Raw genomic sequence first — 22,603 nt, 5'->3', positions numbered from 1 at the left:
ATGGCATATGCTTTCAATCTCAGCACTTTGGAGGTCGAGGCTGGAGAATCACAAGTTCAAAGCCATCCTTTGCTACATATACCAAGTCTAAGACCAGGCTAGGAAACATGGGACTCGGCCTCAACAATTAAAAAACAACAACAACAACAACAACAACAAAAACTCCTTAGAGCTGACTGTGAGCTAAATTGTTTGCCCTCAAGGACAACCTTTCTGATACCTATGCAAACCATATTTGGAAACAGAACCTTCCCATACACAGAAATATAGGATTATACTAGCTAAGTGTAGACCTTAAAGTTAATTACAGATGTCTTCAGGATATTCAAAGAAGCATAGGCAAGGGAGAATGTCTTATGAAGACAGAAGCACGCTAGGCTAACACACAAGTCAAAGGATGCCCTGGCTATTGGCTACCTCCAGCAACTGCAGGGAGACCTATGACAGATGCACTTCCAGGGCCCACTGAAGGAACAGTTCTGCCCATACCTTGACTTTGGGCTTCAGAATCCAGGAGAGAATCAACTCAGTTTTTTTATTTTTAAAGACAGCCAGCTGCACTTCTTTGTTATGACAGCCTAAGATACTAACATACTCTTAGTAATAATGGGGAGAGGGTTACATACAAGTGACATCTTTGAGTAGTTCTGACAATCCCAAGCATGGGAACATTGGCCACAAGCACACGTGGTGACAGTGGGCTCTGCAAACCTGAAGCCAACAGGGTGGCATATTTTTAAAGTCCAACAGTATGTGGTTTATTATCTTAGTTGCAATACCCCTTTTCTACATTTAAGAATAGTTGAAAAGATTCATAAATGTATTAAGTATCTTAAGTTACAACTGTTTCAGAAGTGACTAATACTAACCTTGCTTTAACATAGTCTACTACCACTTACTATATATAATAGATTCCCTTGCTGGTCAGAGGAAAAGGGCACAGAGTTTTCTTCCTTACAGACTTACAAAATGCATGCAAAAAGGGAGGAGGAAAGGCTTATGAATTCTAGTTACTTTCTGTATTCCTATCACTCCACCGGCCTCTCAATTTCTCTATCACACCCAGTGTGCCTAATGGCTTCTTCCTACTACTTGCAAACCTAACACTCTGATGTGTTTCAAGTCCAGAAATGCTCAGACCCTTTACAAAGGTATACTCATATAGGTACTATTTAACTCACTTTTAGATTAGAAAACTAAGGCACAAACATGTTTTTTGTTGCTGTGACAGAGTACTTTACAAAATTAACATCAGAAATAGTTTGTCCTGGCTTATGGTTTTAGGGTATAGTCTATGATAGTGGGGAAGGCATGACAATACATGTGAGGTAGGCTGGTAACGTTGCACTTAGAGCTAGGAACCAGAGAGCTGAACACTGATACTCAGATTCCTTTCTCCTTTTATTCAGTCTAAGACTCTAGTCCATTGAATGGTGCTGTCCACAGTAGATCTTCCCACTGCAACTAACCCAATCTAGAAACTCCCTCACAGGCATGCCCAGAAAATTCTGTCTTATGTGGTTCTAAATCCTATCAAGTTGACAATCAATATTAAGCACGAAATATGCTAAGTGTCCAAGTAACTGGTGGGCTTCAGAGTAGACCTCATGCCCCAAATTGAACACTACCAACTTCTAATCTGGATGGTTTCCCTGTCCCCATAACTAGGATACAATGCACATCATAGCTAACTGTAGCTTCAGATGAATATTTAAATTCAAATATATGAGCCACACAAAAGCACATTCTCAGCAAAAACTAGTCAGATCAGGCAGCACAACTGGCAAAGTTCTTAATGTTTTACCTGCTCTCTAGTTCTACCCTGCCCCACCAGTAACCTATTCACATGCCTATGTAAAGTTTTGGACTCTAACATGAAAGTAAATATAAATTATGTGCATATGTAAACTTATTTTCAATGAGAAGCAAAATCATAATATGCATATTCTATTACATGGTTTCACACAAGTCATCTCTGGATTTTTCCACATGAGTGCCTGTACATACTTCTAGAGAGGATGCTCATGTACAATAATGTATGTGTTGTATCAGTGAATCCAGCTATCTTAATTGATATGTAGTATTCAATAATAGGAACATTAGCTAAATTTTTTTCAAAGGGAATAAAACAGTTTATTCTGAGCCAACTATGAGAAACTGTGCCCTGAGGAAAATGGTTCAAATTGCCCCAAATAACACTAAAGCAATGTTCTACTGTGGAATTGGTAACATGAAATTTTGTTAGTTACTGAACAACAACAACAACAAAAAGGCATTAATCAAGGAATTTACCAGTTGTATACCTGGGAACCTCAGGTAAGATTATAACAAAGAATCAAAACTCCACAATAAGTTTCAAATGCATTGGTGGATGACATTGGTCTGCTAAAAGCACATTTGAAAGGTTTTGCCTTACAGAAAAAGGATATTAGATCAGATGGAGGGTTGCTAAACAGATGGGTGCTGAAGGACTACAAGTGGTTTAAGATAACTTGACTCTGAATCGGCAACATTCTAACTCTATACAATCACAGAATGCATATCAATTATTCATCCTTACAGAATGTTTAGCATAGATGTGGCTTTTTTCTTCATAGGGACTTCAGTTTATAACACTTTAAGAATATAAGCTAAATAGTATCTAAATTGATGTGCTTAATTTAATAAATTTCCTCACCAAATTAGCAATAAAACCACCAATAACAAAGTCTACTCTTGAGAAAGTCCCTGAAACAAAGATAAGAAGTTAGTTGTATGCTCTCATGATGGTCTCAATGAGTAATTAAACCAAACAAGAAAGAAATTTCAAACAACCCTGTGAGAGATCAGAAATGACAGAAGTAGAAGCAAGAATGAAGGCTGTGGTAACTTTCCTAAGGTCATGAAACTTGTAACCTATCAAATCAAGCAGTTGACACAGGTTCAGAATCCCAATTTGTTTGATTCTAAACTCATGATACTTTCAACTCTATCTCATTGCTCAGTAAATTCCCACTGGATTTTAAAGGTCTTATTTATCAATACTACAAATCTAAAATCTAAAGCATATGAGATGAAGCATAATTATTGTTTTTTAAAATTTAAATTAAAAACAATCTTGTTTTATATGTCAATCCCAGTTCCCTCTCCCTCCTCTCCTCCCCTGCCCAGCTCCCTATCCCATCTCCTTTCTGCTCCCTAGGGAGGGTAAGGCCTTCCATGGGGATCTTTAAAGTCTGTCATCATTTGGAGCAGGGCCTAGGGCCTCCCCCATGTGTCTATGCTGAGAGAGTATCCCTCTATGTGGAATGGGCTCCCAAAGTCCATATTGATCCACTGCCAGAGGCCCCATAGATTGGTCAGGCCTCCTAACTGACATGAACGTTCAGGGGGTCTGGATTAGTCCTATGCTGGTTTCCCAGCTATCAGTCTGGGGTTCATGAGCTGGGGTTCATGTTCAGGTCATTTAGCTAAATTTTTATATATCAGCAAACATATTTGTAAGATACATATGTAAACAGATAACGAAATAAGTATCTATACTTAAAATCTTAAAGAATCCTAAAAGCCTTTTGAAAAATAATATGGCTTTGCTTTCCCTCTAACAGAATGGAATACACTAGCATTTTCTCATTGATTAGACCTGTAGGCAGCACTGGATGAATGTAGTTATACTTATATGTATTCATACATTTTTTTTTTTACAGTAACCCCATGCAGAGATGAGGAGAGGTTATTTCTAGACCATGACCATAGCTCAGGTGCCAAACACACGTAGCCTCAAGAATGTGCTTATCACTATAGTGTCTCAGCATTAATTTTTTTCCTAAGTTGATAAAAGCAGCATTTATCTTACTTGTTTCAGTTGTGTTTTCCTGATGACTGTATTAGATTTGTTTCTGTGTTTTGTTATTATAATGAGTACCTTAACTTTGTCAACTTAAGAGAGGAAAGGTTTATTTTGGTTCACGGTTCCAGAGGGAATACTGCCCATTATAGTATAGAAGGCATGGCAGCAGTAGTATAAGGCTGGTCAGTTGCTTTCCATCAGTAGTCCAGAAACAGAGAGTGAATAAACAGGATGTGGAGCCAGGATATGAAACTCCTAGGCTCACCCTCAGTAGCTTACTTCCTCCAGCAAGGCTCCACTTTCTAATAATTCCATTACATCCTTAACAGTACCACTAACTGGGGACCAAGTACTCAAAAAATTATGGGGGGGCATTTCACATTCAAATCACAAGAATTATTAAGTTATATATTTTTGTGTCACTTACTGTTCAAGGAATTAACAATACTCCAAGTAGATAAAAAGAGATGGCGAAATGAAAAAAAAAAGTAGTGCTGATAAGCAGAAATCCAGACAGATTCAAAACACTGCAATAATCAATATGAACAAAGTGAACATTGGCTGGTAAAGGTAGAGAACCCATTTGTCAATTTCCAGACTCAGCTCAAAAATGGCAGAAAATGCTCAGGACTGTAGCAATGAGTGCTTACAAAGAACAAGCTTCAAGAAGAATGAGTTCAGCAAAAGTAAAAAGGTTTCCCTATCTAGAGGTATGGAAACAGGAAAATACACAGCTATGCATTGTACACAATGGTGCAATAATGTATAAAAAGCAACTATAAGAAACACAGAAAGCAGCATTTCAACCTTGGCAATAAGAAACATGAAATAAGAAATATGCTCTTAGGTAAATGACTTCTACTTGTGTGTGTATTACTTTAAAATACACTCAGCATTTCCTCCCCTTTCCATGGTATTTCTAACCTCTGTAAAGTACTTGATAAGCTATTAGTTAATATTGCTGTATAATATTTGAAGAAATGGCTACTATGTGTTTTAAACTAGAGTTGGCTATTGCCAACAGCAGGCAGAGCCAGGAAAACCTCAAAAAGCATTAACACAAAATAAATAGAAGTGAATAAATAATTAGCAGTCATGCTGATTTCTTTCCCAGTGCTTTATAGAGTAAGGGTGGCTACATTTGCAAAGCCTTGCTGTCATCTGTCCTTCACTTACTGTTTGCAAGAGAGAAAACAAAGATCTTTCATCTTTCTCATTGTATTTAGGTAAAGTCCAATGGAGCAATTCTCTACTGGGAAACAAGTGGGTTATTTGGGGAAGGATACAAACGTGGGCAATAACATGTTTCCCTCTCCTTGTCTATAACAGTTTCACTGCAGTATTTCTATATAATAGTCCATTACAGAACATACACACAATAACAAGCAGTTAGCATTTCTTGAATTCCAGCTATATATCAGGTATATTTTTCTTTTTCTTAAAAGATTTATTATTTAGTGTACATGAGGTTTTGCCTGTATGTATGTCTGTCTGTGTGACAGTGTCAGATCCCCTGAAACTGGAGTTACACATGAGCTGCCATGTGCGTGATAGGATTTGAATGCCGGTTCTTTGGAAGAGCAGCCAGGGTTTTTCACCACTGAGCCATCTCTCCAGCCCTTAGGCACATTTTCAAACACTCAAAGCAGATGAACACAGACCTATGATGCAGGTACTTCTTTATCTCCAGGCCACACAAAGCTAGTATGTGAACAGTAAGAAGATGGAGACACACGGAGACCAATAACCTCCAAAGGAGACTAGCTGACCAGGGTACTGATACAGAGACAGTAAGCAAGATATGACTTCATCCCTGGAATGCAGAAATGTCTCCCCATAGACAATATGCTCCACCTGATAGGATCAAAGTAGCTCATTCACATGAGTGTGGTAGCACTAATGCCTGTCAACCCTAATCAGAGAATGTGAGGGAAAAGGCAGGAGAACCAGGAGTTCAAAGCCAGCCTTGGCTACACAACAAGTTAGAAGCCAGCCAAGGATATGTGAGACTCAGCAAATAGTTCAAAGTAGCTTTTGACAATGCTGCTTCTGTGAGAGAATGTCTGGGTTTCTAGTAAATCAATCAATAAGATGCAACCTCGAAAACTCACTTGAGGAGGTTTTCTTCGGAACTGCTGAGCAGGGCTAGGAAGGAGGTACTTTTTCTAGGACAGCTGCTTTGCTCTAAGGTCACAAAGCCATTACTGAAGGCTTTTCTTCCAGATGATGTAAGCTAGCATTAAGGTGCCTGGGTTACCAAGCAGTGTGCAGATGCAGAGTTTCTCCACTGATTATCAATCTTCTTTGGAGGGATCTTTTAAAACTGAAGACAAATGGCTCATAATAAGTTACCACCATATATCCATTTGCTTTGAAGGTTAGAAAGCAGATATTTATTTTAACAAATAGTATTTGTGGGGAATTTTTCAGAATGCAAGGAGAAATTCAAGGTGAAAAAAATTTGCCTAATTCAATGTTAGTGTGAAAGACAAGATAAAGTTCAACAGATACTAAAGCCATAACTTTGGATGGTGAAGTTACAAAATAAAATCAATGAACTATCAGCTCAATGCAGCTTTCTTTCTCTCCTTTCAGTTGTGTAATACATGCTAGTGTGCTTTGAATGTGAAATGTGTTCCAGTCTCTTATGTTTGAACAAACTTTGAGAAAGCAGAATCTAACTACAGGAAATGGTTTACTTTGCAAGTGTTAACAGCTATCTGTCACAAGACCAGAAAAGACAAAGCCAGTCCATTTCTAGGATCAGGGTGGAGGCTAGTTTCTTACTGTTCTTTCCTTACTGTATGTACCTTCTTTACAATAAGTTTCTGAGAGCAATTTAATGTAACCCAATGTGGTGGAATGAATGAAAATGGCCCCACAGACTAATAGGGAGTGGTGTTATTAGAGGTGTGGCCTTCTCAGAGTAAACATGGAGAAAGTGTGTTACTAGAAGGTGGGCTTTGAGGTTTCAGAAGCTCTAGCCAGGCCTAGTGGCTCACTCTCTCTTCTGGTTGCCTTCAGATCTGGATGAGAACTCTCAGTTACTTCTTCAGCAGTATGTCACCATGCTTCTTGCCTTGATAATGAACTCAACCTCTGAACTGTATGCCAGCCCCAATCAAATGTTTTCCTTTATAACAGTGGCAATGTCATGGTGTCACTTCACAGCAAGAGAAACCCTGACTAAGACAGCAAATGACAGAATCCTTGTGGCAAGAATCTAAGTGGTTAGGAAAACTGAACAGAAGACAACTGCTATCTTGGTGTTACTTAAGTCTGGCTCTCATCGATGTAATTTTCATCTCTAAAATATTCTGTGATGAACTATTTATAATTTTTCCTACATTTTTACTTAAAATTATAAACACTGTTCTTTATCTTCTTGTGTTTTAAAAACAAAACCATGGCTCTCCTATTCTGTTTGTTTTTTAAGCAATCATGAATGTCCCTGAAATATTCATGCTAATTTGTGGACTAGTTTTACTATTTTTTTTTTCCTTTTTACAACTCTGTGTCCCTGATTACATCCCAGGAAGAAAATACTTAATTTCATTATTAGATGAGCATCAGATAGTGGAGTACTGCCTTTTGGTTGTCCTTTTCCTCTTGATTTTCTCCCAGCTTTTAATCTTGTGACATGATTTTCAAAAAGCAGATGACTGTAGAGACTGGGGCATTATTATTTCTCTGGAATTATATTTGATTGCTCTTTTATATCATCTTTATTTTTCTTTGTTAGTATAAAGGTACTAAAGCAGAATCCCATTGTTAAAAACTTAAACATTTTTAAATTGAATAAATTATCACATTCTAGCATAAAAAATCAAATACCATGTGGGGATATGGCTCAGAGTCCAAATGACTGCTCTTTCAGGGAACTGAGGCAGTTCACAACCATCCCTAACTCTAATTCCAGGAGATCTGATGCCATCTTCTGGCTTTCATGGCATATACACAGGGAAAACACCCATATACATAAAGTTTTTTAAATGATTTTTTTAACAGTCAAATATGGCTGGGTATGATACTGCATACCTGCAATTTCCTATATTTGGGAGTAGAGGCAAGAATACCAGGAGTTCAAGGCCAGTCTCAACTACATAGTGAATCCAAAGCCAGCTTGGACAACATGAGATAGTGTCAAAAACTAATAAAATCAAATCTACTCTCTTTATGTATCCTGTATATAAAACAGACCTGGATGTCAGACTAGTAGGGACCAGAAAGACATCTGCTAGATTATTATTATTACTTATCATTGGCTTTGCTCCTTCTGATGAGTTTGGTACCATACTCCATGTTTCCCTAGTATTTTTTGATTCTACAATTTGCCTTAAGAAACAGGGAGCATACAAATATTATGGTATGGTGACTGTAGGAAAGAAGCAAGTTTTTAATACTGGAGTGTCTCAGTCTGTTTTCTCTTGTTATACAGACTGATCAACATGAAGAATAGAGGTATGTTGAGCTTCCAATTCTGGAGGTTTGAAGAAATGCAAGAACAGGTTGCTGGCCCTGGTAAGTACAAAGTATCATAACATGACGGAAGGACTCACATGATGAGATAGGACAAGCATGCTAACCTTCTACTTCTTTTTCTCTTCAGATAAAACCTTTATTATCATCATAGGACAGTGACCTGAACTAATCCTAATTATCCTCCAAAGGCCATACCTCCAGATACCATGAACACAGGGATTTGAGGACCAAGTTTCTAACAACATCCAAACCACAGCACTTACTAAATAAATATATTCTATAGGAAGCCAGAACATAACTGTATGACTTCCTGCTGTCACCTTCCTGCCCCTCATGATGATGGGAACACATCTAAACAGAGATGCATGCATACAGACACACATAAAGAAGAGGTCATGTGCTGCTCCTGTTACTTCCTGTTAACTTCTTTCTTCTCTTAAAAGCTTCAACATGCCATCTCAATACTGCTAATTCTGCTTGGAGACTGCCTTTCTCTGAGAACACTGACCAGATTAGTTATAGCAATCATTTGCAGCTGGCAACCTTCACCTTTTCTCTATTGCTCACCAGAGTCCTCTGCTGTCTCTTGCAAGCATTTCTACATTCTGATAATCAAGCAGGATTCTGGAATTTTCATTCATTATACATGATCCAGAGCCTTCCAATATGTTCTTTTTTGTGCAAGAGGCACATGGTAAGATACTGAACAGTTAGTGGGCCATGGTTACCACCTCACCAGGTCTGAAGCCCTGGAAAGACTTGACTTTACACATTTCTATAAGTGTGACCCATGGGCATTTCCTCACTGGCACCAGGGCCCCTATGCAGGGGCCACCTAAATCACTTTCCTATAACTCACCTAGCTTGCTGATTTTTGATTTGTACTTTTTTTTTTTTTTTAAGAAAAGAACCACAAAGTGACAGATGTGTCAAAGGGCTAAAAATCTACCAAGAATCCACAAATGCATCTGCAATTTTGTCTTCACTGATTATCATAGATAATAATTGAACATCTTTTAATTAAGTGGACAAAAAGCCAGACAAGCAATCAGCTGTACTGTAATGTTTACTGGAAGTTCAATCTCTCCTTCATTACCAGGGCAGAATAAGCTGTCCCTGGAAGATTATTAAACATGGGACACAATTTGCTTAGATGATAACAGAAAAAAAATGTCAGTCTTCCTACACACTTCAAGCCAGAGTAATTAGTCCTCTAAAGTATTTTCTCTATAACAGAACAACAAAATATAATAGCCAAATGCTTATTTTTCCTTTAGAAACTGCAAGCATTATACAAAATAGACACGATGGCTAATTTGGACTGTCAACTTGATTGGATTATAAAACACACTGGATAACTTTGGGTATGTCCAAGGGGGTATATCCAGAGAGAATTAACTAAAGGAAGAAATTAAACTGAAGATTCTCCTTAAATGTGGGCAGAACTACCCCCACAGGCTGGGATCCTGAACTGAATAAAAAGGGAGAAAATGAAAGAATAGAGTCCCACCATTCCCTACTCTCTGCTTCCTGGTCTGCTGAGAAGTGAGCTAGCAGCTGCTTCATGCTCCTATCACCAGAGAGCTGCCTACCACTATGCGTTCCCTGACCATGATAAATCATGCCCCCTTAAGCCATGAACAAAAACAAATTATCTCCTTTAAGTTGCTTCTTGTCAGGTATTTAATAACAACAATAAAAGCAATGAAAAATAATACATAAGAATTGCCAATACCCTCTACACTGTACTTTAGGAGATATTTAAGAAAGCCCCATTTTGTCTTTGCAGTAAAATCTTCAATGAAGCTTTTCCACAACCCCAGGTGAAATAGTTTCATAGGATCTATCAAAGTTTTTTCTTTTTTTTTTAAAAAAAATGAAGTATTTTTTCTAGAAGTTGTTGTTGTGGTAGCATGTATGTCTGTGTGAGGGTACTGATACCTGGAACTGAAGTTACAGACAGTTGTGAGTTGCCATGTGGATGCTGGGAATTAAACCCAGGTCGTCTGGAAAAGTTGTCAATGCTTTTAACTGCTAAGCCATCTCTCCAGCTCCAATAAAGCAGTTTTTCTTTAACCTAATAATCTAGTATCAAAGTTCTCACACATGAAAAATTCGTGTCAAGTACTCAAAACATGTTTTGGGGAAGGTGGTATATAGTCAACACAAATGTAGTGAGAGTCACTTGTATCAGCTCATTTTCCCAAAACAACAATCCTTATCCTATCCACAGGGTACAATACATGAAACATCAGCCAGAGGACATTCTCTGTTCATATAATTATAGAAACAATCCATAGAGAATGTTGAAACAAATGCAATTATATACACTACTTTTCATCAAATGTATTCAGGAGCAAATTAAAAGAAGAATGAGAAAAAACACAGAATCTAAACTAAGGAAGAGTGCTTTGTTTCCTATATTCAGTACTCAGCAATGTCGACTGTAGCACTACTCACAACCTAAGTGTCCAACAACAGAGAAAACCATAAGGAAAACATGGCACATATACACAGTGGGATTATTTTACAGCCATAAAAGAGAGTAAACTTAGGTTGTGTAGGAAGCACAGCTTAGAGAAACCAGGGCTGTCAATCACTTGGGTCTATTTTCTTCAAAAAAAAAAAAAAAAAAAAAAAAAGGGAATGAATGATGCCTAGTCACCAAGAATGCCAGAGTGAGAAGCAGCTAACCTGGTGATTCTTTGCTATTCTATTTGGAGCCAGCTTCCACCTAAATCCAGCCAATATCCTGAGCATGGCTAACCCTGCAGTGAATAGAACACATTCTTTTGACAAAGGCCTTACATCTATACAAGGGACCTGCACTTGTCGTGGGCCTTGGCCATACTGGTTGATGAAAGGAAGGAGACCAATTAGAAGTGACTGGGAATCTAAGTGAGGGGTGATGGGACTGGAAAGCTGTAGGAAAAGAAAAGTGAATAGATTCAGACACATCCTGGCACAATGGGCAGGGTAGATGAGAAAAGGAAAGAACAATGACTGTCACACATGGCTGGGAGAGAAAGAACTAAGTTATCAAGCATGTTCAACAGTACAAGTACATCTACATGTATATTCTATTAAAAACATTGAATAGGAGCTTCAATCAGAAATCACATCCTGTGTTCCTCCCATGTATTATGCAAATGAAAGCAAAACTGCACTGTAAGAAAAGTGGCAGGATCTACAAAACAGGAGGTGGTATCTGGTCCTCAAGGACTCCTGGATCAGATCCTAACTCTCAGTGAATGGTGAGAAACTACCAGAGGAAGACACGGTAGTCTGAGTCTCCACAAGCCACCAGTCGTTCCTCATGACCAGGTCTCACAACAGGAATGACAATAATGTTGGTAATCAGAAAGCATAGGTACTTCTATTTGCATTTATAGGCAAAGGCCTACATCATTTCAAACGGAACTTGTCCACATATATAACCAGACATAACAAGTCAACAGGTCTTACGATGTGCCTCTTTTAGAAATGAGGGTATTGAGGAAAATCAAAGTGCAATCACTTATGGCCAAAGAAATGGCTTAGCAGGTAAAAGTGCTTGCCATGGAACCCTGATGTTTGACTCTAGGAACCCATGTAAAAAGATACAATGGCAAGCATTTGTAAACCCAGCACTCCCACTGTGAGATGGGAAAAGAAGGATCAGCTGCAAGCTTATGGGCCAGCTAGCCTGGAGTATGCATCACAGAGAGACTCAGCAAGGTAACAGAAGAGAACTGATACCCAAAAGCTGCCCCCTAACCTCCATATTCATGTTGTGATACATTCATTGCCACTCATGTACTCTCTCTTACAAACAATAGTTAAAGAAAAATGCAAACACTTGGAAGACTTAGCAATCTATGAAGTAGCAGTGAACTTTAGAGAACTCCTATGAAACCCAGAGTGAAACCTTGCTAAAAAGTCCTACAATACAGCTGCATTTTTCCTACCAGTGCTCCCCCCCCCCAGTTTTCTTCTACTGATATAACAATTTTGGGACAAATGTTGTAAGAAACCCACACACAATATGAGGATGCTTTTATTGTCCTAGACTGCTTCCTCTCCTTGTTAGTAATCAAGGGCCCTGCAAACTGCTCTCTCTGGACTTGGGTCAAAGGCTCTTCTAACAGGAAAATAAAAGAAGGACCCAGGAAGGTTAAAGAAAAAGAAAACAATGTCTTGAAGACATTGACATTAGAGACAACTTCCTGAATATAATACTAGTAGCACAGACACGAAGATCAACAATTAATAAATGGAACCTCATGAAACTTGGAAGCTTCTGAATGGAAAAGGACATTGTTAATAAGACAAAACAACAGCCTACAGAATGGGAAAAGATCTTCACCACTGCCACATCTGACAGAGGACTGATCTCTAAAATTATAACAAATGCAAAAAACCAAATAATCCAATGTAAAAAATGGGGTATAGACATAAACAGAGAATTCTCAACATAAGAATCTCAAATTGTTGAGAAACACTTAAAGAAATGTTCATCATCCTTAACCATCAGGGCAATGTAAGTCAAAATCTCTGAGGATTCTACCTTGCACTAGTTACAAAGTCTATTATCAAAAACATTCATGACAGCTTATGCTGGAGAAGATGTGGAGCAAGGGGAATACTCCTCCATTGCTTGTGGGAGTGCAAACTTATACAGCCACTTTGGAAATCAATACAAAGGTTTCTCAGAAAATTGGAACTAAATCTACTTCAAGACTCAGCTAGACCTCTCTTGCGCATATACCCAAAGGATGCTCAATTATTCCACAAGGACACTTGCTTAAATATGTTCATAGCAGCATTGTTCATAATAGACAGAACTTGGAAACAACCTAGATGCCCCTCCATGGAAGAATAGATAAAGACAATGTGGTGCATTTACACAATGGGGTACTAAGATTTTAAGAACAATGACTTCAGGAAATTTGAAGGCAAATGGACAAAACTAGAAAAAATATCCTGAAAGCATGTTATGTACTCACTGATAAGTAGGTATTAGTTGTAAAGGATAGCCATGCTACAATCCACAGCTCCAGAGAGACTAGGTAACAGGGAGGGCCCAAAGAAGGATGGGAATGCATAAATTTCCCTGGGAAGGGGAAATAGAAGAGATCTCCCGGGTAAACTTGAAGCCAGCAGGGATGGAAACATGAGGGACTAGGTTGGGGGATAGATGCATAGAAGGGGAAAAAAAATGAAGAGATTCTTGATGGGGGCGCGGACATTTCAGGGTCAGATAGAGACCTGGTATAAGGGAAACCTCCATGAATCTATAAGAATTTTCCCAGTTAAGACTCCTACCAATAGACTCCTGTAATCAGACTGGTACCTACTCCAATTGTCATCAGAGAGCCTTCATTCAGACAGCCATCTGGAAACAAGCTCAAGGAATCCTGTTGAAGGGAGGGAGGAAGGACTGGATGAGTGGAGAGTGGGAGGTTGTCAGTATCAAGGCTACCAGATGGAAATCCACAGAAACAACTAATGTGGGCTCATAGGAGCTCATAGTCTCTGGACCAACAGCTAGGGAACCTGCATTGGACCAACCTAGGCCCTCTACATAAATGTGACAGTGTGTAGCATGATATACTTGTGAGACTCCTAGTGGCCAAAGCAGGGTCTGCACCTAATGCTTTAATTGGCTCCAGCAACCTATTCTTCATACAGGGTTGCCTTGCCCAGCCTTAAGCTCAGTCCTACCTAAACTTGATATGCCATGCTTTGTTGACACATGGGAGGCCTGCCCCTTTCTGAAGAGAAATAGAGGAGTGGATGGGGGGGTGAAGGGAGGGAAAACTGAGGTCAGGGTATAAAATAAATGAATAAATTTAATTAATAAAAACGAATGCATGACAACTCCCACTTAATCAAAGAATAGGGAAGACTGTCAGTTCTTCTTTAACCTTCATCCATGATGTTAGTCTTGAAACAATTTCATCAGAAATCGGAGATGAGGATGACAAATAGAGGACCTATGAAACTAAGTTGGGACATAGCTGATGAAATAAGAGGTTTTTTTTCTTTTCTTAATATTAAAAGTGCTACTGATATAGAAGTATTAGCTAAAGCAGAAATTAGTTTAAAAAATACCGGTAACCTAAAACCTCTTGGAAGAAGACATGCCTCAATTCCAGCTGTCACTACAGCCCTCTTTTAAGGGACATGATAAGCAGCATGTCAATTAGAGGCTCAAAGTCACAAATGTTGATGACATGCTGAGAGTGTCTGACTTACCTAGAGAATAGATGTGAATGTGTATTAGCAAGAAATAAGGACATGACATCCCTTGAAAGTGAGCTAATTTTGATGTCAGGTTTATTGTGGGTTCTCACTTAAAGGCAACACAGGAACAATGAAGTTTCTAAAATGCTACACACCTTGAAATAGCACCCGGGCAAAATGGAGAATGCTTGCTATGCCTGAAAACCTAGGTCTTGGAAATTCCCAAACACATGTTGGCAGATATATTTTCAGTTAAAAAAGAAACAAGTGATTAGGAAGAGGGCATTTATTAAAAATTACTCCACTTGGTTTCTCTCTGAGGAGCTCCTGAGAGATCAGTCTATGACTGTTACTTATACTTATTTGATTTTATCATGGTTTTTGTGTAGATATGTAGATGTATTTAAAAAAAATTCTTCTAGTTGTACTAGCTTGAAGTTGTACACAAGATATACTTAAGTTTATTCAAATGAGTGTTTCTCTTATTCATCAATGTTTTCAAACAGTATTTGCCTTCCTGAGTCATTTCCCAGTTAACCTTTGATCATTTATCCATGTTAAATAGTTCAACTGCACTGTCAGGCCTACTTTAATTCATTCCTTGTAGATTTTAGAGTCATTTAAGGTGTGTACAGGTGCCCTAAAAGATTGCCAATTCAGCTAGACAGGCTAGTTAGCAAGCCTCAGTATTCCCCTTTCTCTGCCTTCTCAGCTCTGGGGTTATGGATGTGCACTATCATGCCAGCTTTTTGTGGGTGTTTGGATTCTGAACTTAGGTCTACATGCTTATGCAGCAATCACTTTACCCACTGGTTATCTCACTAGGCCTATAGAGTAGTAATTTTTAGTGGAAGCTGCTAAAGAAATATTTGCATAGACAAAATATTTCTTAGTGAAACTTCTGCACTTGAGCCTCTTAATTCTGTGGTAATAGTAGTTTTTTAAGCTCCCAAAATAGGTTTAATCCATGGAACAAAAATTAAACTTCTGTCCATTTTTAAGCCATTATGAATTTCTATGAAACAGTCTTCTAGAAAAGCTGACAGTTACCTAGATGTATCTCAGAAGATGTGGTGAGGAACAAGAGCTAACAGCAATTTCACTGACAAATCTGAATTGAATTACACATGTATATAAAATAGCAAACCTCTCAGTAGTGATTAGTTACCAGGTTATTATTTTTTTGTCATTATATCCAAAGTCTGTTTGTAGACATTCCTATTCTAGTACCTATAAGAAATCACACAAAACTTTTCTATTTGTCCCATGAGGCTAACAGACTATATTGCCAAGAAAATGTATATGTGCAACTCAGCAACAAGACAGCTGTCAGTGCCTCCAAGAGGAAACTTGCAGTCTACAGCAGCCTGAAATCTGGCTGAACTGGTTACCAATCAATAACCAGAATGTAAGCCAGACTTGAGTGTGACCGTGCTGACTGACTACCACATAGGTCTAACTTGTCCTGCGTTTTTTCAGAGGTTAGATATCTCATCTTATTTTTGTTTGTAAGAGCCAAGGCTTTGAAAATATCTACCAAAAATATTAGCTAAAGGAAATTAAAATATAGATAGGCCTAATTTTTCAAAAGCACACAGACATATGTCCATGTAAACAATATGAGTTTTAGCACAGCACAGTAAAGTGGCAAGCTCTGTACAGACTCAGCACTGTGGGAACTCAGTAGATCCCTTAGAGACAGGCATCACTGATTCTTGTTCTGAGCATAGAGACCAGAGGTTGATTAGGTTGACCAATACTGGATGTCTTCTTCAATTACTCTCTACCTTATTTTTCTCAGACAGTCTCTCATTGGACCTGTGGATCACCAATTTCACTAGACTGGCTGGCCATCAAGCCCCAAATTAGCCCATCTCCAACCCTTCAGCACTGGGCTAAAGACATGTACCATTGCACCCAGATTTTTATATGACTGATGGGGACCCAAACTCAGATCATCATTCTTTTATAGAAAATACACTACCAATTAAGCCATTTTCCTAGGTCCTTCATTGGTTATTTTTGTTGCTCTTTTTCAGTACCATAGGCAGGCATGTTTCTCCAAAGAACCACAGGCCTCCTCTTCGACATGAATCAGTCATCCAAAAATTACTCAAGGTAGTATTCAGAAATAAATGTTAGATCAGAAACTATACTATTAATTTCTAAAATTACTCAAAGCTTGCTGCTTCATTTTAAGGGCTTTTACTGTGAGTTGAAGAAAGACTATTGTGTCACATGCCTGTCTTTCTATATGTATGCCCTATGCAAAATTTTCATAACCATCTACACAAAGGGTAGGGCACAGGTATAGAAAGATCTTATTTGCTACATCAGGGCCAGTATACAACCCCATTCCTCTACTGGCTTTCAGATTGTTCAGAGAAACTTGGAAAGGACTTTGTGCAGATGAGCTAAACTCCACCAGGCAAATTGTACAAGACTGAAGTAACCATGGCCCTGGAATATGTCATCCAGAAATGTAAACTGAGAAGAATCATACAATTCTACTCCCTGCTTAGCAAAGGGAAGATGGCACCATGAGGCAGAGGTAGTCCCCCAACGCTGGAAAAGGAACCAGCTGCAGGGAAGGACACAGCTGGGTCCTCTGTAAGGGGACATCTCTCTTTTCTCACTTGGTCAAAACTTGGGAAAAGAAAATTTCTAGAGATTGGATCACTTGGATTTTCAGTAAAACCAATTTAGACCCAGATTTTAGGCAAGAATTGAATTGTCAAGAAGTATATTATTTGCTACCAGTTGAGATAACTAAGAAAGAAATTTGTGATATAAGATCATAGAAAATAGTTGTACTTACTACTTCACGATCACATTTGCTCCCTGAACACAAAATTTGGCCTCATATTCTATTGTTTCCAGAGAATACATGGTGATGTGCTTCATGGAAAATGAAGATAAACTGAAGATATACTTGTTACAGCACCTACTTAGTGTTGTATTTTTCATGTATGTGTGTGTGTGTGTGTGTGTGTGTGTGTGTGTGTGTGTGTGTGTATGTGGTATGTACAAGTGGAGGTCAGAGACTGATATGGGGTATCTTCCTAAATCACTCTCCACCTTATATTTTGAGATAGGGCCACTCATTGAACCTGGAGCTCAATAGTTTGAACTGGCTAACCAAGGAGTCTCACCTTGGGATCTTCCTCTGTCTCTGCTTACTGGTGCTTACAATTACAGACATGTACTGTGTGCCCAGCAACTACCCCCATTTTCAAAACGTAGATAGGGCAGATTGAACTCATTCTTCATGCTTATATACTATGTCATCACTTTAGCCCCATATATCTTTCCAGATATTTTCTTCTTTTCTATAGATATTTAAAACCTGCAGATCTCATAGAAATTATTTCTACCTCCTGTAGTGTCTTGTGATAACAATCTCAGTCACATTAGCTTGTGTCTCTTCACAGAAACAGAACAGGGAATAAGACAGGGTCCAAGTTCAAAGGCAGACAGAGCTACACATTAAGACTCTTGTGTTTCAATAAAACAAAACCAACAGCAACAATTAAATCAGCCCCAGTGATCACATCACATATTCCATCTTCTGCTCAGTTAACACCAGATAAAAACTGGTGATGAAAATGAACAGTGTTCTTTGAGAACAATGAACCTAAATACTTTTTTGTGGTGATTTTTATAACATTCAAGACCTACAATGAAAACCTAACCATCAAGAACACATTTTTAGGAAGAGCAAATTATCCAGTCAAATCTATACATGTGAATCACATTTGTGACCTATGTAGTGGCTGTGTTTCTATTTATCAGCATTGTAAAATCTTAAATATTTATATACAAAAGACAACTTAGATATCACTGTATCTAATTCTCTCACTTTTCATGGACTAAACTAAGGCCCTGAACAAGTGCTGTAGTGAAGGTTTTGTGGCCAAGCATCAGTAAGGCTGAGATCAAACTTAAGACTCTAGACTCTTGGCTCCCACCAAACTCGATGTTCCATCTTCTTGATATCTACTCTTAGGAGCACAAATCAAGCACATTTAAAAACTGATCTTGGAAGAGAACAATTAAGATAAAAGTCCTGTGCTATACAACCCTGTTTGTTTCATGTTTCAAGGTCAAACACAAATGTCAGGTTATTCAGAGAGCACCTATAGTACAATACTTCTAAAGGATAGAGACTAGACTCTTGCCAATAACATGTTTCATCATCTAATTAAAGATGTGACAGTCATATTTTCTAGTTTGACAAGATTAAAAGTGGCTCATACTTTGGAAATTTTCATTTTCTCAGGCCTACAATCTAGTTGATAATATAACAAAAATCTAAGAACATCACAGATTTTCTTACAGAAATTATCTGTAATGGTTAAATTTCATTGTCAACTTCACTGGAAGTGAAATTACCTAGGAAATAAACCTCTTGGGAACGCATGAAAGGGTATTTGCAGAAAGGTTTAACTGAGGAGAGAAGATGCATAGTGAATGAATGTGATATCATCTAATGAACTGGGGCTCCAATTAAAAAAGAGAAAGCTAACTGAACACTAGCATTCATCTCTCTCAGCCTCTGAACTATTGATACAATGTAAACTGTTGTCTCACACTCTTGCTACCATGGCTTTCCCTACCTTAATAGACTGTATCCTCAATCTGTTCCAGAAAAACCAGCCCTTCCTTCCCTAAGTTCCTTTTTTTGGGGGTGGGGATTTCGAGACAGGGTTTCTCTGTGGCTTTGGAGGCTGTCCTGTAACTAGCTCTTGTAGACCACGCTAGTCTTGAACTCACAGAGATCCGCCTGCCTCTGCCTCCCGAGTGCTGGGATTAAAGGTGTACACCACTACTGCCTGGCATCTAAGTTTCTTTTGTCAAATATTTCATCACAGCAACAAGAAAACTAATTAATATATTCTTCAGATCAATATTTTTAGGAAGCTCTATTTTTAATTTTTAAAAATTCTTTGACAATTTCAAACATATGTGTAATGTTTTGGTTGTTTTTTTCCTCCATTTACCCTCCCTTCATCTTCCCACTCACATTGAGCCTCTTCCAAACATGTTCCCCTGCTACTTTCATGACTGGTTTTCACAGGTGTATGCCCCATTGAATTTAATTAGGGATGGAGCATACTCTCTTCTACTGAAATAAAGCACAGGTTCTACTTTTTAACACTGAGTTCTTAATGTTACCTCTTCTCATAATGGAGTACACATCCATTACATGGAATAAAAGCCACTTAGAGATAGGACACAAAACAATGAAAAATAACGTACAAGTTTTAAAGACCTTTATGCTGCCAACACTTCTCTATGTTAGTTTTGATAATTGAAAAGTTGGAGTTGTGACTGACAGCCAGCTCCAATTACTGATGATGCTGATCAGGTGATCCTTCCTTGTATTGCCTTATAGAGCATGGTTTTTCTCACTGGAGTAGACTAAATTTTACATCTCTAGAACCACTTCCCTTCCTCTGTACTGTACTATTTGAAGCAAGCTGCAGAGACTTATGATCAATAATGAATAATGTTATTCCCAACAAAAGCATCTTAGAATACTCAATGGCCAGGCTATGAGACAAGTGGTTATCATAGTCCTCAGAGCTGCTGATGTACCATCACACTACTCAGAAAACCAGAGTTTTGTTTCTTTTCCTTTCTTTTTCCCTCCCTTTCTTTCTTTCTTTCTTTCTTTCTTTCTTTCTTTCTTTCTTTCTTTCTTTCTTTTTGTTTTTGCAACAGGATCTTACTATGTGATACCTAGCTGGCCTAAAATCCACTATGTGGACCAGATATGCCTTGAACTCACAGAGATCCAGCTGCCTCTGCCTCCTATGTGGGTATTAAAAGTGTGTTCTTTTACATCTGGCTAAGTTTTTTTTTTTTTTCCCCGTGTAATTATTTTTTATTTAAATTAGAAACAAGCATGTTTTTCACGTCAATCCTAGTTCCCTCTTGCTCCCCTCCTCCCCTGTCCCCCACTGAACCCCTATCCCATCCACTTCCTGCTCCCCAGGGGTGAGGCCTTCCATGGGGGAATCTTAAAAGTCTGTCATGTCATTTGGGAGTAGGGCCTAGGCCCTCCCCTGTTTGTCTAGGCTGAGAAAGTATCCCTGTATGTGGAATGGGCTCCTAAAATCCATTCGTATACAGGGATAAATACTGATCCACTACCAGAGGCCCTATAGATTGCCCAGGCCTCCTAACTGACACCCACATTCTGGCTAAGTTTCTTAAAGGACATTTTTCCATGGGACAAAAAGTAGAGATGACAATAAAACCACATATCCAGGATCATGTTGCAACAGTTACTTCATTCCACCCCCTAAATAAAAACCAGCAATTTACACAAGCCAATGGGAATTGAGTACTGTAACCTGAAAATCATATGGGTCCCACATATACCAATACAGAGTTCTAACAACTCAGGAAAGATAATGAAACTGGAGAAAATCAGAAATATTTCTCTAACTAACCAATCTAGAGAATTCAAGAGAATCCATTCTTACCTGTAAGAGAGAAAGAAAAACTCACCATGAAGAACTTGAAGGCTATTCCTATAAGCACTAACTACTATGACTTCTCCCTTTTTCAGTTACTCCATTAGAAGGGCTATATACTATAACTGACATGATCCAGTACCTCCGGATTGCCACAGTGAGGGCCTCTGGTGAGCTAGCACAGGGACAGATGACCTCCTGTCGAAGGCCTTTGCTCTGGAAGACATTGAGAAATGCATCACAAGAAGAAATAGACCCTGGAGAAAAAGAGGGACAATGGTCAGATAAGTGTAACATTGTGACTCATTTAGAATTATCCCATAATTGCAAAATAATTTTGAATTTGGATTCAGATATAAACAGAGTAAGGCACCATGGAGAAACAAAACATTACTACAATTTATTATTTATGTTACACTGAAAGATAATGGTAAGCCTTTAGAAAAAAATTCAAAAACTGCAACTTCTCTACACAAAACTAATGAATTTTTTGCTAACTAATGAATTATTTTACTAACTTCCTTGAAACCTGGTTTACCACCTTCACTATGCAAATACCAGAAAAATATGTCAATCTAAACAAAGAAAATGTTTCCTGTATTAATTGCTAAGAACCCATGAAATATGTGACTTTTAAATACAAAATTTACTTTGTTTTATGCAAGATGTTCTGTTGTGATGCATATTAAAATTAATTATTTAATTAGTTCACATTTTATCCAATTAATTTAGAAGTGAAGGAATCATTTATAAACCAAGTTATCTGTTTCACCTGCCAGGTATCAAGAAAGCATAGCCTGCTTTAATTTAGAAATACAGCTATGCACAGTTTACAGATGAGATCAAATCAGTCTTTCATTCAGTTCTATTCTGACACATGGCTTCTGACTTTACAGACCTGTTTCACAAAAAACAAGCTATTTCAAGGCATATAAAGATTTTATGGACATGCTAATTTATTTTATCTGAGTTTTTGTTAAAGTGTTTTATAACAAAGTTTTATTAAAAATTAAATAATGGGGGTGGTGCATGCCTTTAATCTCAACACCTGGGAAGCAGAGACAGGTGGATTTCTGTGAGTTCGAGACCAGCCTGGTCTACAGAGTAAGTTCCAGGATGGCAAGGAGTGTTACACAGAGAAACCCTGTCTCATAAAACCAGTAAGAAAGAAAGAAAGTAAATAAATAGAAAGATAGACATAGATGGATAGATAGATAGATAGATAGATAGACAGACAGACATTATTATTGATCAATAGACCATATATTAGACCATAAAATAGTATTTCCAGGGCTTTCATTCTATGCCAAAGAACTATATATTTAGGTATTGGCCCTTTTAATATTCAAGCATTATGCTCTGGCTACCATTGTGGAGTTGAGAAAACAAAATTCAAAAAGGAACTGTCTCTAAAGAACCAGGATGTTTCTTTGGATTCTAGGCCTGCAGTTTGTAAACAGTTTGTCCTTAAGCACTCGTTATCCTGTACTTAAGAAGAATACTGCTTGATTAATTTAAGATAATCTCAAACAGAGATTAGGAAAACAAACCAACAAACAAATAAAAATCCATCAAAGTGACAAGA

At 38.1% G+C, this 22,603-nt stretch overlaps 1 protein-coding gene across 4 annotated transcripts in view; it reads right to left on the bottom strand.

The window, feature by feature from the left end:
* The window catches only part of LOC100754252 (disco-interacting protein 2 homolog C), a 391,750-nt gene that overhangs the window by 89,853 nt on the left and 279,294 nt on the right, over positions 1-22,603 (bottom strand). For all 4 annotated transcript variants that reach the window (XM_027405065.2, XM_027405067.2, XM_027405066.2 and 1 more), the window contains one exon: positions 21,161-21,275. In XM_027405065.2, coding sequence (XP_027260866.1) covers positions 21,161-21,275 — 115 coding nt within the window. The remainder of the gene's footprint in view (positions 1-21,160; positions 21,276-22,603) is intronic.

The sequence above is a fragment of the Cricetulus griseus genome, chromosome 3 (genome assembly GCF_003668045.3).
Source record: "Cricetulus griseus strain 17A/GY chromosome 3, alternate assembly CriGri-PICRH-1.0, whole genome shotgun sequence".
Lineage (NCBI taxonomy): Eukaryota > Metazoa > Chordata > Mammalia > Rodentia > Cricetidae > Cricetulus > Cricetulus griseus.
This window is presented reverse-complemented; position numbering and strand designations above follow the sequence as displayed.